This window comes from Miniopterus natalensis, chromosome 10 (assembly GCF_054644295.1).
Source record: "Miniopterus natalensis isolate mMinNat1 chromosome 10, mMinNat1.hap1, whole genome shotgun sequence".
NCBI classification, from domain to species: domain Eukaryota; kingdom Metazoa; phylum Chordata; class Mammalia; order Chiroptera; family Miniopteridae; genus Miniopterus; species Miniopterus natalensis.
This window is the reverse complement of record NC_142090.1, coordinates 9,012,354-9,028,625: the sequence shown is the minus strand read 5'-3', so window position 1 is coordinate 9,028,625 and position 16,272 is coordinate 9,012,354. Positions and strand designations below refer to the sequence as shown.

General features: G+C 41.8%; 1 protein-coding gene across 1 annotated transcript in view; it reads right to left on the bottom strand.

Moving 5' to 3' along the window:
- The window catches only part of PARP12 (poly(ADP-ribose) polymerase family member 12), a 38,238-nt gene that overhangs the window by 3,494 nt on the left and 18,472 nt on the right, over positions 1-16,272 (bottom strand). The window contains exons 6-9 of the mRNA XM_016205061.2: positions 15,174-15,369; positions 9,466-9,607; positions 6,365-6,461; positions 1,653-1,728 (exon numbers count right to left, since the gene is read on the bottom strand). Of these exons, the coding sequence (XP_016060547.2) occupies positions 1,653-1,728; positions 6,365-6,461; positions 9,466-9,607; positions 15,174-15,369 (511 nt within the window). The remainder of the gene's footprint in view (positions 1-1,652; positions 1,729-6,364; positions 6,462-9,465; positions 9,608-15,173; positions 15,370-16,272) is intronic.

The window sequence follows — 16,272 nt, the reverse complement described above, 5'->3', positions numbered from 1 at the left end:
ACAAAATGTGTGCAATTTGTGTTCACTGTGAAAACTGCCTGAAGGACAGGTATGTGATGTTTGCATCAGCACCATTCTAGGTATCCCCAGGACGTCTCTGCTCTTCTGACCCCACACAAGGCAGACAACACAGTCCAAAAGCGCACAGAGTCAGTGTCAATAAATGTGGAAGGCACACATTAGGTTAGAAGGGACAAACGCTGTCATGGGCAGCAGCATTGTGTGAATGTCCCACACCACAAGCTCTGACGGAAGGGCCAGGCTGGCAGACAGGCACATGGCAACTCTGGAACATGGCCACTGCATCCCTCCCAGCTGAGCTTGCCTCTTCCTTAGCCCCTTGCTCTAGGAAACAGCACTTCTAATGGGCTGAAAGGGGCCCCTGACCAAGAGCAGCTGACTGTCATACAGAGTGACAATGCACAAATTCTTGCATTTGCAGCCTGGACCATATAATCAGCCTCCCTGTTCCCAGTGCCATAAGGCTTGACCCAGTGATAGACAAAGTGGGGATCTCTGGGGAGTCTCTCTACCATCCCCTTCCCCTACCCCTAGTAGAGCCTTATAATAACCACTTCACCACCACCCCAAAGACCCTAAATGTTCAGAGTCTGGCATGCGTATTCATGGGTCTTCTGCAACCCAAATCCTGACTCTGGTTTCCCTGCTCCCACCTCATAGAAGCCGCCAAGCTCCTCTTCCTTAAGTATGAAAAACAGCCCTGTCCCTTCCAGATGAGATCCTCATGGGTTCCCATACCTGTCATGGCTGCTGATCAACTCCATGACCAAGGCGCTGCATAGCACAGCCCTGACCTCTCTCCTACTCCCCATGTCTATGCACACTCTCCATCCAAGACACACCTGACACCCCATGTCCTGACCTGGGCTGCTTCACATGCAGTTCCCATCAACCCTTATGTTCTCCCACCTCTGCCTGTACAAGCACCAGTCACTGTTTAGATGTGGAGCCAGTGCTGCCTTCCCTGATCTCAATAAGATCGCCTCATCCTCTGACATCTGAGTGCTGCTGTCAACTTACCCCACTTGTCACCCGTCTTGCCTGTACAAGCTTTGTACAGCTCAAAAAGATGAGTCCTTCCAGGGCAGTGACAGTCAGTTGTAAAAGCTGGTTTGCAACATGCTTGGCATGAAGTCAGCCATCAGAGGCCAGTTTGAGTGGGGCAGACCTTGGCCTAAGTACTCTACTGAATTCAGTGCAGCTCCCAAAATCTGACAAGCCCTAAAGGAGCTGCTGAATTGAGTGTTCCTTCTCTTGTATTCCATTATATAGCACATTCCAACAGAAATTTTCCCTCTAGATGTCACTCATCATACTCAGTGGTTTCTTTTCCTTTTCTTACTTAGTAAAATTAATATAATTGGCTGAGCCCAACTCTTAAGCTCCTTCCTGGAAAATTTCCAGCTCATTGTCCTCCATCCATAATACCATGGACCACAGCCATCTCCTGTGGTCTCTAGCCTTAAAATCCCCAAGACCTGAAAAAATAACCCCACACATACCTCTTCCCTTCTCCCTCACAAGCCCTGGACTCACAGTTTCTTCAGTGGTGAAGAAAACAACACAGTCACTCATACTCACCTACTTTAAAGAACACTCTTCCCCAGCCCAAGGCAATGTGAGTCCTATACCTTAAAGCCGGGGTCCGGCAAGGCTGAGGGGTCCCAATGGTCCGGGATGCTCTTTGGGCCTTGAAACTTGGCACTGCTACAATATGTAAACAAAAACATTAAGACATTTAGTTCTCAAACGCAAGCAGACTGTCACAGGTGGCCTCCACTAGCCAATACCACCCGTTTCGAGTCTCAGCATCTCATTTTGTAAAAGCAGGGAGGAGAGGAAGCACATGAGCACACTATCCACCTTGTGAGAGCACTTTCCCCTTTGCCTAAACTGAAACAATGAGGCCTAGGGGATCCATTTCTCACCTATATCCCAACTCCTGCACATAAGGGAGAGAGAATATGATTAAAGCAACACACACAGACCCTTATCCATGATTTTGAAATTCAAAGAGCTCTGAATTAGTATTACAAATAGCCTTAAAGAGGGGTATCTGGTATATAAAAACATAAAACTAATGTCAAAATTCATTTGGCAATAGAAATTTGACTTGAACTGCCAGAGGGTACTTGTGGTCTCTATATATCTATCTTAAAGTGACTATGCATATTTTTTACTGCAGAAATATTAATTACAGGGTGTCACACAATACAAGCAGCACATGATCTTTCTAAAACTAAAAATAAATAAAAACTGAGTTCTAAAAGACATGTGGCCCAAAGGGTTTAGGAACAAGGATTGGGAAACTAATTCTAAATCACTGCTACTCAGTTTCAGAGTGCTCTTTTCTTCCTATACTAGATCTACCTTCTGTTTCTGCTGGCATGAGACTTTCATCCTAAGCCTCAAAGAATTCTCACAAATACTATTCCTAGGAAAATAGTACAGTTTAAAATAATTAAGCAAGGTAGCTCCCATGAGCAAGAATCAGCCAGAAACAGGCCCACAAAGAAGTTGCTAAAATTATCAGACACAGTATAAAACAACTATTATTTCTATGTTTAAAGAAATAAAAGACAAACTAAAAACATATGCAAGGAACAGAAAACTATAAAATGACCTGGAGGATCTGAAAAAGAACCAAACAGAACTTCTAGAAATAAAAAATACAATCCTTGATAGTAAAAGTTCAACGGACATGCTTACTAGCAGATCAAACCACCTGAAGAGACAATGAGTGAACTGAATGATGTGGGAAATAAAATTCCCCAGAATATGGCCCAGAGCAATAAGGAGATGGAAAATATGGGGAAGAAGCTAAGATATGGAGAAGGGAGTCAGAAGGCCTGAATCTGGTCAGAACCTAACCGAAATCCAAAGAGAGGACAGAGAACAGGATGAAGGCAATCTTCAAAGAAAACTAATGAGATTCACCAACTCATAGGATTAAGAAGCCCAAAGAATCTCCAACAGGAAAATTAAAACACATACAGAGACATACCATAGTGAGAATCTATAACACCAAGACAAACAAAAAATCTTAAAAGTAACCAGAAGAAAGAAAAGGGTGATTCAAGCAAAGAAGTGCCAGTTAAACTGACAGCTGAGTCTAGCCAGCATGGCTCTGCGGTTGAGCATCAACCTATGATCCAGGAGATTGAGGTTGATTCCCAGCCAGGGCACATGCCTGGGTTGCAGGCTCGATCCCCAGCAGAGGGCATGCAGGAGGGAGCCAATCAATGACTCTCTCATCATTGATGTTTCTATCTCTCTCCCCTTCCTTTTCTCTCTCTGAAATCAATAAAGACATATTTTTAAAAAACCTTACAGCTGATTTCTCAGGAGCAGCAATGAAAACCAGAGGACGGTGGAATGACAGCATCAATGTTCTAAGAGAAAATATTTACAACCCAAAATTCTATACCTAGTGAAAATATCTTTCAATATTGAGGGCAAAATAAAGACATATTTAAACAAAACAAAGTTTTCCTACAGTAAAAGAAACCATCAACAAAATGAAAAGACAACCCACTGAATGGGAGAACATATCTGCCAATGATACATCTGATAAGAGATTAATATCCAAAATTTATAAAGAACTTATAAAAGTCAGCACCAAAAAAACAAATAATCCAATTAAAAAATGGGCAAAAGACCTGAGCAGACACTTCTCCAAAGAGGACATACAGATGGCCAATAAACATATGGAAAGATGCTCAACCTCACTAATCATCAGAGAGATGCAAATTAAAACCACAGGGAGATATCACCTCACACCTGTCCGAATTGCTATCATCAATAAATCAACAAACAACAAGTGTTGGCAAGAATGTGGAGAAAAGGGAAACCTTGTGCAGTGTTGGTGGGAATGCAGATTGGTACAGCCACTGTGGAAAGCAGTATGGAGTCACCTCAAAAAATTAAAAATGGAACTGCCTTATGATCCAGAGATTCTACTTCTGGGAACTTATCCCAAGAAACCTGAAACACTAATTCAAAAGAATATATGTACCCCTATGTTCATTGCAGCCTTATTTCCAACAACCAAGACTTGGAAGCAGCCCAAGTGTCCATCAGTAGATGAGTGGATAAAAAAGCTGTGGTACATTTACACAACGGAACACTACTCTGCCGTAAAAGGAGGGAAATTTTACCTTTTGGGACAGCGTGGATGGACCAGGAGAACATTAGGCTAAGTGAAATAAGCCAGTTACAGAAAAACAAGTACCATATCATTATACTCATATGTGGAATTTAATGAACAAACTGAACCACCAAGAAAATAGAGACAGACTCAAAGATAGACTCAAAAGCAGACAACTCTGGTGTGTGTGTTTGGGGGTAGCGGGGAGGACTGAGCAAAAAAGAGAGAACTCATGGACAACAGTGTGGTGATTGCAGTGAGGGGGGCAGTGGAGGCAGAAGAAGGCATAGAGGGAATAAATGGTGATGGAAAAAATAAATTTTAAAAAACACAGATGAATAAATGCCAACACCCAACAAAACAAAACAAACAAACCAACAAAAAAAACCCAGTTTTCCAACAGATCTTCATCTAAGAAAATTTGAAAGGACAAAGAAAGTGGTAAGAAAGTAAGTAAATTTAATGAAACGTTCACAGTACAAAATAACAGTGCCTCATTAAATTAAAAAATATATAAGTCAAGAGAAAAGGAAATGGAATAAATTATATAAAGGTCCTTATATTAGTTAACAGGAGGGCAAAAAGTTGACTTATACCTAAGTGAAGAACACATGTTGTCATTTCTAGTGCAGCCTTTAAAAAAATATAGTAACACAATGTATAACTTCCAAACTAGTGGAGAGAACAAAATGAAATAACAAAAAATACCTAAAAGAAGGTAAGAGAGAGAAAAAAAAAGACCCAGCCACATGAATAAAATATTTTCATGGAGGGTGGAAGGATAGTAAGGAACTGAACCAGATACCTGATGTGTAAATGCCATTTTGAACTTTCCATTAAACTGTGACCCTGTTAACTGTTGTAGAGAACTTGTTTCTGAAAGTGGCCAACCCTAAGAGTCCCAGCTGGCCAACGAGGCCCAAGCATGTTTGCCTGCTGGAGTTATGACGACAAGCTCTTGTCACACAGATTAGAGGGCAGAACCACACATCACTGCATCAATATGTACCACTCTCAGGTTACAGAGTAGGCAGATTCTGACTCACTCATACCTGAGTCTGAAATTGAGCAAAATAGCCACTTTTATTTCTGATGTGTGGCATCTGCTTATGGCCCCATGAAGACTAAGTTATAGGGATGATAAAAAAGATCCAGTCTCAGAAGAGACAGATTTTTCCAAACTGTTCCTAGGGTAGGCTCTGGAGATGGAAAGAATCAAAAATGAATTCCAGAAGTAGGAGCAATCATAGTTGACCAAAATTCTAAATCCAGAAGCAATACATAGAAAAGAGCAATACATTTAAATAAAACATGCATGGTAAAATACTTCATAAACAAAGCCAAAAGACAAATAAACCAAGAGAAAATATTTACAATTTATATAACAAACCAAAGGTTCATCTCCCTAAGAGATAAAAAAGCTCTTCTATTTAAGAAATATACCAAAAGGTTGATAGAATAATAGACAAACACACAAATAGCCCACAGAAAGAGAAAGGCAAATGGCTCTTACATGTCCGGAAAAAACAGTAAGCTGTACTTATAAAAGAAAGCGAATGAAAATGCACTGATATACCCTTTCCCACTTATGAAAATGGCAAAAATCGCCCGGCCAGGAGTGCCTCAGCGGTTGAGCGTCGACCTAGGATCCAGGCGATCAGGGTTCAATTCCCGGTCGGGGCACATGCCCGGGTTGTGGGCTCGATCAATGACTCTCTCATCATTGATGTTTCTATCTCTCTCTCTCTCTCTCTCTCTCTCTCCTTTCCTCTCTCTGAAATCAATAAAGATATATTTAAAAAAAAAGAAAATGGCAAAAATCTAAGAGCTTGACCACTCTGTTCGCAAAGCCAAGGGAAATTGGCACCTCATGCACTGTGGGATGAGTGCATAATGGTTCAACCCCATGAAGGGGAACCTGCATTGACCTTTTAGGACTCTAATCTGATGACCCACCTCCATGAATATGAATCAACACATACACCAAATCATCCTTCGTGGAGTTATAATAGCAAAAGCTCAAAAAGATCAAGGGCCAGGCCCACAACACTCAGACACAGAGAGTGCTGGGGACACTCAGTTACACAGCCAACAAACCTCTTTAATGTTTTAGCCAGTCTGAGGTTTTCTGTACTCAGCAGAGCACACCCCAACTGATACACACAGTAAGTGACAAGTTCCCTAAACGCCACTTACCAGGTTTGCTTTGCCTTCACATCCTGAGGAGACACATATTTGGGTCTCCGACAAACCTTTCTGAATGTACCATAGACCAGGTTTCTCTGAATAAAGACTGAAAAATAAAAATAAATACATAAATAATCAAACACATACACACAGGATGGTAGTGTTTTATAAACAAATTAAATGGGTTAAAAAGCTAATCCAAACATATAAAGCCCAGAACCAGTCTGTTAAAAATAAGGCAGTTTTACCCATTTCAAATATTCATAAAGAAAATAGGAATCCTTAGGAGACTGGGTTTAATGAATATATGAATGATTAGTAATTCACATACCAATTATACATGAGTGCTTTTAAATTGTTCCTTCCAATCTTGTTTAAACTATTATTTTGCTTAGCAATTTTTCCCAGTTTGGATATAAAAAAGCTTCAGCCCAGCCTGAGACCGAATTATCACATCTTGAGCCAGTGGAATTTAGAGTTAATATAATAATTTTACTCTTACAATTTTTCTTTGTTAGAGTAAACTGACTCTATAGCAGTGCAGTACTTCTCAATCTTATAAAACCTGTACCGTCTTTAATAAACAAATTTCTTGTCCTACATCCATCCCTAAGATCCTCAGATTCATCCTGAGTGTGAAAGGGACACCACCCTTTGAGTTGAAAAACCATGAATGCCTCCTACAAGTTAGATTACATGTCCTCACCTACCAAGAAAACCCTGTCAAGTCTTACTTTCTGCACCTAGAGTATAAAAGTGATTTTTTTCACTTAAAAAGCATTTTAATATTAATTTGTATATATCTGTAACTTATCTTACTACATTTGAGATGTGTGTCCCCTATGCTACCTCCCAGATGGTCATCAAGATCAGGCACTCCTGGAGATTCCCCCATGTTCTAATGGGAGCCCACAATCCAGACCCTGCTACCACAACCCCTTCTGTTACCCACTGTTCAACTTCTCAATATTCTGCTAATTAGCATACAAATTTTATTGACCTATTCACTAACATTGTGATGAGTCTTAAATGGTGAAATTTAGAAGTTATTCAAGACATGGGGACTGGCTAAATATATGTGGCACTCAATCCCTATCCTTCCACAGACAGGGTAAAGTGAGGCCTTTTCCCTAATTTACCCTTAAAGAGGATACACGAGGTTAAATCCCTAAGCCTGCCCTGTCTATGGGGATTCTGTCTGACTGATGCCAGGTAACAAACACCAGAATCTTGGCATTTGCTTTGAGTGACTCCTTTATAACAAGAGTCCCTAAAACGGCAGCTGAGTTTCTTCCTCAATCCTAGAGAACAAGTCACTTGGCTTGTTGTGTGTTTCTTAAATGTACTTGCTTCCTAATAAATATTTAGTTAATAAATGTAAGTGGCAGATTTGGGTCTGAAACTTGCTTTCATTATACCTAGTAGTGAGGTTTTAAGGAGAGAAGTTAACTCATCTCAAGCTTCTTCTGTGGTTTCTGTTATCTATTAACAACAACAAAAAACTGTGTCTACCCAGGTGAGCTTGAGGCAGTCGATGGTGAACATGATTTTCCTGCAGTTTGCAGTCAACTGCATGCGTGTACTCTTCTTACCTACCCTCACCTGACTTTATATTCTGTTCCCTGAAGTGTGGCCTAGGTTGAGTGATCAAGATGGCATCTGACGCCCAGCTGGGTATGGCTCAGCGGTTGAGCGTCGACCCAGGATCCAGGCGATCAGGGTTCAATTCCCGGTCAGGGCACATGCCCAGGTTGCGGGCTTGATCCCCAGTCGGGGGCATGCAAGAGGCAGCCAATCAATGACTCTCTCATCATTGATGTTTCTATCTCTCTATCCCTCTCCTTTCCTCTCTATGAAATCAATAAAGATATATTTTAAAAAAAAAAAAGATTGCATGTGACATTTTTGGTTTGTTTTTATATTCCCCAGATATTTTAACAAATATTTCACACAGCAGCAATCAAACGGGTGATAGTTATATAAACTTGATCTTCAGGGCAGTCCTCACTTTTATTATTTTGCATGTCTCTCACTGTACCTTTTGGGGAACTTGCAATTTACCAGACTGGATTGGTTGGTGTTCACCAAGAGACGCTAAAAGCTGGTAAGCAGTTCTCACTGAAGAGTAGTAGGCACTTCAGGATCCCTGTAAGGGCCCATCAAGGCAGCAGCCATTCTACCTTAAGCAAAACCACCAATGCTACAAAACCACATGCAAAAACTGGCTAAAAACAGGCAACACTTTGCTGCCTTCCACAAAGAATAAAGGTCCACAAAAACAGAGAAAACAATCAACTGCATTGAAAAGAAAGCCCACGTTAACTCCCTTTAAAAATGCTGAATATTCAGAGAATTCAGAGTTTAAAATGTGAATTTAAAGGCAAAATGAATCAAACAAGGCTGGACTGATAAATCCATCTGGAAATGGCTTAAGAGAAATTACAGAAAAACTAAAACATAAAAATGAAAATCCTCATAAATCAGTCACTGGAAGACCTGGTCAGAGTGCTTAGCCTGCTTCTGTCTGTCAAGGCAAAAGGGACAAATAATTTAAGGCCCAGTTTTATGTCACTATGAGTATACAAAAAATATGTTTCCCTGCAACTTTTAATTAATGTATGTGTCTACCACGTTTAACCTGGCAGCCAGCCCTATGCCAAAGGCCCCTATAGAAAAGATGATATTAACATTGCCACGCTGCGGAGTATGAGGCAAACCTGCATAGCAGAACCACTATGACACTTGTCGGGGACTAAGGTTAATCCTTAGACACAGAGGGACTCAGCCATGGCCAATAGGACAACCACCACTGCACAAATGCTGACCCCGCTTGTTCCTCCAGTCTGGGCTCCTGTCCCCTCCTCAGGGTGCTCTTCTCCTACCCCTCACCACTCCTTCAGGCAGCTTCTCTTTGATTCTGCTGGACTGGCATCACCTATTTACAGGTCTGTCTCCCATTCCAGATGGGAAGCATTTCAAAGCAAAAACCACCCTTCCTTTTTTTCCTGGCCCTCAATGTGTGTACAGAGCTTGTCCAGGGTTAATGTGGAAGAGGCACAGCCAACAGATGGCCAGGCCCTGCTGAGTGAGGGCAGTGGGTCAGTAAATACCTCTGAAGTCTAATTCGTATTTGTGTTTTCCAGCCTGGAACTTGAGAATCGCTGTCTGGGTGTCAGACCCTGGTGCACAGTATGCCAGGTAGGCCTTCTCCAAATCGCTGCTGCTGACAGTGGTTGTGGGGTGCTCCATGCCCTGTGAGGCAAAAAACCAGATACTTCATGAAGGCAAGAATCTACAATGATGAAGACAGACACTGGAGCTGACCTTGCCACGTGGCAGACGTTCCCACGGTGGTATTAACTGTCATGCGGGAGCCATGACAAGAGCAGGGATATGGTAGGAGGAGGAGGCACGGAACAAAAGACAACACAACTGCTTCCTAGAAGCTGTCTGGGAAAACAAAGTCTTCTATTGGGTGCTGCTACCCAGGATAACCACAATGGGAGCAATGTGAGGAAAGGGCATCTGGTTACTCATAATGGATGATACAGCATTCAAATGAAGTGAAACATCAACAGTGAACTCTCTAATGCTGCTTGACTGGACAGCCTGAGCGATGCTGCCTCTTCTCTACTGAGTCTTGTTCCCACCAACCTTTACTCAGTGGGCAGCCCTCCTTGTTTTCTTTTTTTGATCCCTTGGAGAGCTCTTCTATTTTTTCAATTTTCCATTTTGATCTCTCATCCTCATTACAATTACCTACAGGATATTTAAGATTTGGGGAGGGACTGAGTTTGAGTTCTGGCCCCAAACCTGTTTACTCATAACCTTGGCAAGTTATTTTAACCTCTCTGAACCTCAATTATCTCAACTCTGTAACAGGAAAAATAACAGTATTTAAATCATACTCATATCATTACACAATAGAATCATACCATCCCCAAAGAGTTAGAAAATAATTTAAATAAGGCACGCAGGGCACTTAGCACAGCAACTGAAACAAAAAACAAAAGTACTGCAGAAATATCCGGCAGGTAGTTATCTTGAGAAAAAAGAACAGAGTGGGAGGAATCACTTTACTGGATATCAAACTGTACTATAAAGCCATTGTAATCAAAACAGCCTGGTATCGGTACAACAACAGACACATAGATCAATGGAACAGAACAGAGACCCCAGAAATAGACCCACGCCAGTATGATCAGTTAATATTTGACAAAGGAGGCAAGAGCATACAATGGAGTAAAGACAGTCTCTTCAATAAGTGGTGCTGGGAAAATTGGAGAGGTACATGCAAAAAAATGAAACTAGACCACCAACTTTCACCATACACAAAAAAAAACTCAAAATGATAAAAGACTTAAATGTAAGTCACGAAACTATAAAAATCCTGGAAGAAAACATAGGCAATAAAGTCACAGACATCCCACGTAGTGGAATTTTCACTGATACATCTCCTAGGGCAAGAGAAACAAAAGAAAAAATAAACATATGGGACTGCATCAAACTAAAAAGCTTCTGCACAGCAAAAGAAAACAACCTCAAAATACAAAGAACCCCATGATCTGGGAAAACATATTTGCCAAGGATACATCTGCTAAGGGGCTAATTTCAAAAGTGTACAAAGAACTCATACAACTCAGCAAGAGGAAGACAAGCAATTCAATTAAAAACTGGGCAAAGGACCTGAACAGACACTTCTCCCAAGAGGACATACAGATGGCCAAGAGACACATGAGAAAATGTCCGACGTCGCTAATCATTAGAGAGATGTAAATTAAAACCACAATGAGGTATTACTTCACACCTGTCAGAATGGCCACCATCAACAAATCAACAAATGACATGTGCTGGCAAGGATGTGGAGAAAGGGGGGCCCTAGTACACTGCTGGTGGGAATGCAGACTGGTGCAACCACTATGGAAAATATGGAGATTTCTCAAAAAATTAAAAATGGAGTTGCCTTTTGACTCAGCGGCCCCACTTTTAGGAATATATCCTAAGAATCCTGAAACACTAATCAGAAAAAATATATGCACCCCTATGTTTATAGCAGCACAGTTTACAATAGCTAAGATCTGGAAACAGCCCAAGTGCCCATCAGTAGATGAGTGGATAAAAAAGCTGTGGGACATTTACACCATGGAATACTATGCAGCTGTAAAGAAGAAGGACCTCGTACCCTTTGGGACAGGATGGATGAACCTGGAGAATATTATACTAAGTGAAATAAGCCACGCAGAGAAAGACAAACATCACATGATCTCCCTTAAATGTGGAATCTAAAGAACTTAATAAGCTGATGAACAGAATAGAGTCAATGACATGGAAGCATGGATCAGACTGATGAATCTCAGAGGGACAGAGGAAGGCGGGTGGGTGGAGTGGGAGAGATTAACAAAATAATTTATATGCATATATGCACAACCCAAGGGCACGGATAATGGTGTGGAGACAGACTGGGGAGGGGGGTGGGACGGGGTGGAATGGGTCACTGGGGAGAAAAAGGGACATCTATTAATACTTTAAACAAAAATGTAAAAAAAAGTGTGTGTGTGTATATATATATATATACACATATATATATATGTATATATGAGGCAAGTGTCTGGATATATAAGTCTGATGTTTGAAGAAGAATCTGGTCTGGAGACAGAGATAGAGCTCACTCGAGGTGGGCACCACTGTCAGAAGGATCGATGTGGTTACCACTGCAAACACACAAATGGGAAGAATGGGGGTGAGGGTTAGACCCTGGGAAACCCCAACACTCACCAAGGGGAGTGGAAAAGAAGCCCATGAAGAACATGTGGGAGAAGCAAGACGCCAGGAGAGTGAGGAAGGAATGCGCAACACTCTGGACAAAGGCTGGAAGTGCCATGGAATCTGGAACCTGAGCCTCTGCCCCTTGCTAGCATCTGCATCTGGCTGGGTCTCACCTCCTGAAAGCACCCCTGAATAGTGACCAGATGAACGGTAATGGGAAGAGAAATCAGATTCTGGCAACTGGAGGAATAAATGGGGGTCTTTCCTTCCAAGCAGATGGATGAGTTGTTCAGGTACAAAAGGATGAAGGTAATTGCAGGGCTTTTAGATCAAAGGAGAGAAAAACACAGGAAAGGGGAAAAATGGAAAAGGTAAATTGACATGAGAAGCTTGTTGAGAATAATCCAATGAGAATACAGGTCGGGGTAATGCATCCTGGAGCCCAACACCTTAGAGATGTCAAGTTTAACGTAGGAAACTTCAGTAAGCCAACAGCAGTAATTATTTTATATACAAGATTAGGTTATGGGTTTAATTGTATCCCCAAATCCCTAGTACCCCAGAAAGGTGACTTTATTTGGAAGTAGGGTGATTGCAAATATAATTAGTTAAGATGGGCCCCTAATCCAACATGACTGATGTTCTTACAAGAGGATGACCATATGAAGACACAGGGAGAACACCATATGATGACAAAGGCAGACAGGAGTGATGCATCTATAAGCCAAGGAACACCAAAGATCACCAGCAAACCACCAGAAGCTAGGAAGAAGGAAGGATTCCCTATAGGTTACAGAGGGAGCATAGCCCTGTAGACACCCTGATTTCAATTTCCAGCCTCCAGAAATGTGAGATAATAAATCACTGGTGTTCTAAGTCACCCAGTTTGTGGTATTTTGTCATGGCAGCCCTAGGAAATTAATACAATAGTAGTAACTTAGACCTGAAATTTGGGGGTACATCCTCTGCTCAGGCAGAAAAGAACCTAGCTTTTCTGAGAATCAAGAGAAAACTATTTTGAACTGGCAATTAGCAGAAAACTAAGAAAGAAATACAAATATAGGGTGACACCAGAGGTATGTGGGCAAGAAGGGCTAGAATGGACAGGTCACTTCATGAGGTGGTCCTGCTGATGGTACAAACTGAGACCATGCAGCAGAACATCAACTCCATACACGTGCATCCCGTACCCACCTGCACATGGTGTGTCATACAGGGTGTCTACAGGGCTATGCTCCCTCTGTAACCCACATGGTCATCCCCAGAGACTCCAACTGTTCTAACAAGGTTATGCACTGACTACACCGCATATAGGAATAGTGACACAGGGAAAAAAAGGGGAGCCATAGCCAGTTTGCTCAATGGTTAGAGCATCAGCCTGTGGATTGAAGGGTCCCGGGTTCGATTCCAGACAAGGGCACATGCCTCGGTTGCAGGCTCAATCCCCAGCCCCAGTCAGGGGGCACATGCAGGAGGCAACCAATCAATGTATCTCTCTCACATCGATGTTTCTCTCTCTCTTCCTTCCACTTTCTCTGAAAAGCAATGGAAAAACATCCTCAGGTGAGGAATTAAAAAAAATTTTAAGAGAAAAAAGGAAAAGAGGCAGAAGGAGAAAAGAAAAGCACCCTAAGTGTGGGATGTTTGGAGGAAAAAGGCCCCTAGTCCCTAAAATGATGCCCAGTTTGGAAGCCACCCAGAGAAATGTACTTTCTCATGGGTTACCCCTAGGGTCCTATGTCATCCTGCTAGGCTCCCAGAGAGCTTGTGTCCCCCAGAGGGAGACAAGTTGCCAAACAAAAAGTAAAAGATTATCACATACTGCTAAGTGTTTCTCATCTGCCATGCACCCCTCCATGCTGTTGTCAAATAAATTCAATTCCTGGAGTATGACCCTCGTCACCCTCTTCCCCTCCTCAATGCCAGACATGGCCTCTCTCCTCCTGCTCCTGGCCAAACCGAGAGTGATACTAGAGAGCCTCCCTGAAAAAAGCCACACGGCAGAAAAGGTGAGAGGAACCCCAGGATGCCTGAGAAGGGGAGACAAGTGGGAAAGGGGACAGATGGAACAGCCAATGAGGAGTGAGAAGAGGCTGGCACTAGAAGAAACAGACGTGAAAAATGAGGCTCAAGTCATGAGGCCACCATTGAGAGTGACAGTCTTCAACTGACCCATGGGCCTAAGGCAACACCTCTGTCCTTCAACCAGCCAACACCTACCTATTCCCAAGGACCTGCTAGGTGCAGGCATCATCCTTGGCATGGAGCACATCAGTGGCAAAAGAGAGAAAGCTCCCTGACCTCATGAAGCTCTCACTATAATGTTCCCGGGGAAGACATTCTAAGTGCATCTGAGAATAAGAAACTAAAGCTTGAACATAGCCTCTCACAACCCAAAGTACAAATGTCCATTAGACCACATACCCCAATTTCCATTTTGGAGAGGCTGTCCCTATAAAAATGACCTCCCTATACTTTGCACCTCTACAGGTGACCGGGGGACTCCCTTTAATCTGATCCACACATGAACATCTTCAGGTAACTGACAGCAGCATTTATTTGATCCAGATTCTGGATCAATACTGAAATAAACCTACTTTATTCTTGCCAGCCTTCTGTAAAGTTGCTGCTACAGGTAAGGTGAAAAGCCAGCTTTGAAAAGCCTTAATCTTTATTCTGCCAACTTAATCTTTATTATACAAACACTCCCTCACACACGGGCACTCGCTCCGGAGTTACCTGTTCAAAGTAAGAGAAGCATCTTTCTACCCCCATTTAACAAAACCAATGAAGAAATGTCATCTCACAACTTTTAGACATTCTGATTTCAGGAGCCAAAAGATATTAAATCGTTCAAAGATGAAACCTCAGACAAATGAACTCCACATTAACCTGGTCATAATCCACCCCACCAAAGCAGGTGAGTCAGGAGATATGGAAATCTTTGGCTCTTTCACTGACCCCCTAGAACAATCCTTGTGCCCATGTTTGGAAGGGCTCCTCCATATGGACCCTCAGGAGGAAACACTTGCCCTCTTTCTATCACACTTACTTGTTTTCCATATTCCTGCCAAGAACCAAAGTCATCAGTCCAGTACCAAATCCACTCGGTAGTGAGGATGAAATGTGGAGGTCTGGTGACAGAGGAGGCTGTAGAGAGGCGGCGAGCCTGGGCAGTGCCAAACTTCATAGAGTCAAAGTTCAGATAATCAGAGTGAAAGACACTGACCAAATCGGCACACAGGACCCTGCAAAAGAATGTGAGAGGTACACTGAAAATTCCACCAGCCAAATGAATATAAGCCCCTCAGCTTCTACCCATGGTCTTCCAGACACTCAGCTGGTAGGTATGAACATAAATGTGACATGTACATTAAAAAAAATGTTTCCAAGGGAGAGGGGAGGACTGCTTTGTAAGATCAGTTTTGCCATGCAAAATAATAAATTCAAACTCATTATCATGACATTCTTTTCACTACACAGAAAATGCTGGTTAAAAATATTTTAAATGCACTGCTGAGCTGGCAAGAAAGGGAAATCCTTAGAAGCCAAAATAACAATAATTAACATATGCTTAGTGTTTATTGTGTAAGTGTGGCCCTACTGACATCCTGATTTCTAACTTCTAGCCTCCAGAACTGTGATGGAATAAATTTCTGTTATTTTAAGTCACCAAGTTGATGATAAACTGTTTAGGCAGTCCTAGGAAACTATTATACCTGCATTTAGACTTACAGCTAACTTCTAAATTGAAGCAATGGAAGCCAGAAAACAATGGAATAATCTTTGAGGGACTAAAAGAAATTACTCAATAAAACAATCTTTCAAAAATGAGGATGAAAACAAAGACACTTTCAGACAAACAAAAAACACATTTGTCACTAGACTCTTAGTAAGGCAACTTCTAGAAGATGAACTTTAAGAGGAAAATGATCGAAGAGGATATATATGGCAAAGGAATGTTGAACACAAACAAAATAAATGTTTAAGTTGAAGCAAATACTGACTGCAAAAGCCATGCTAATTTCCAACTTCTGGGATTAAAAAAAAAAATAGAAGCACACATATGTAGCAAATCTTATATGCCTGGCACTTTTCTGAGTGTTTTACATATATTAAATGTTTTAATTCGCAAAATAACTCTTTGATGT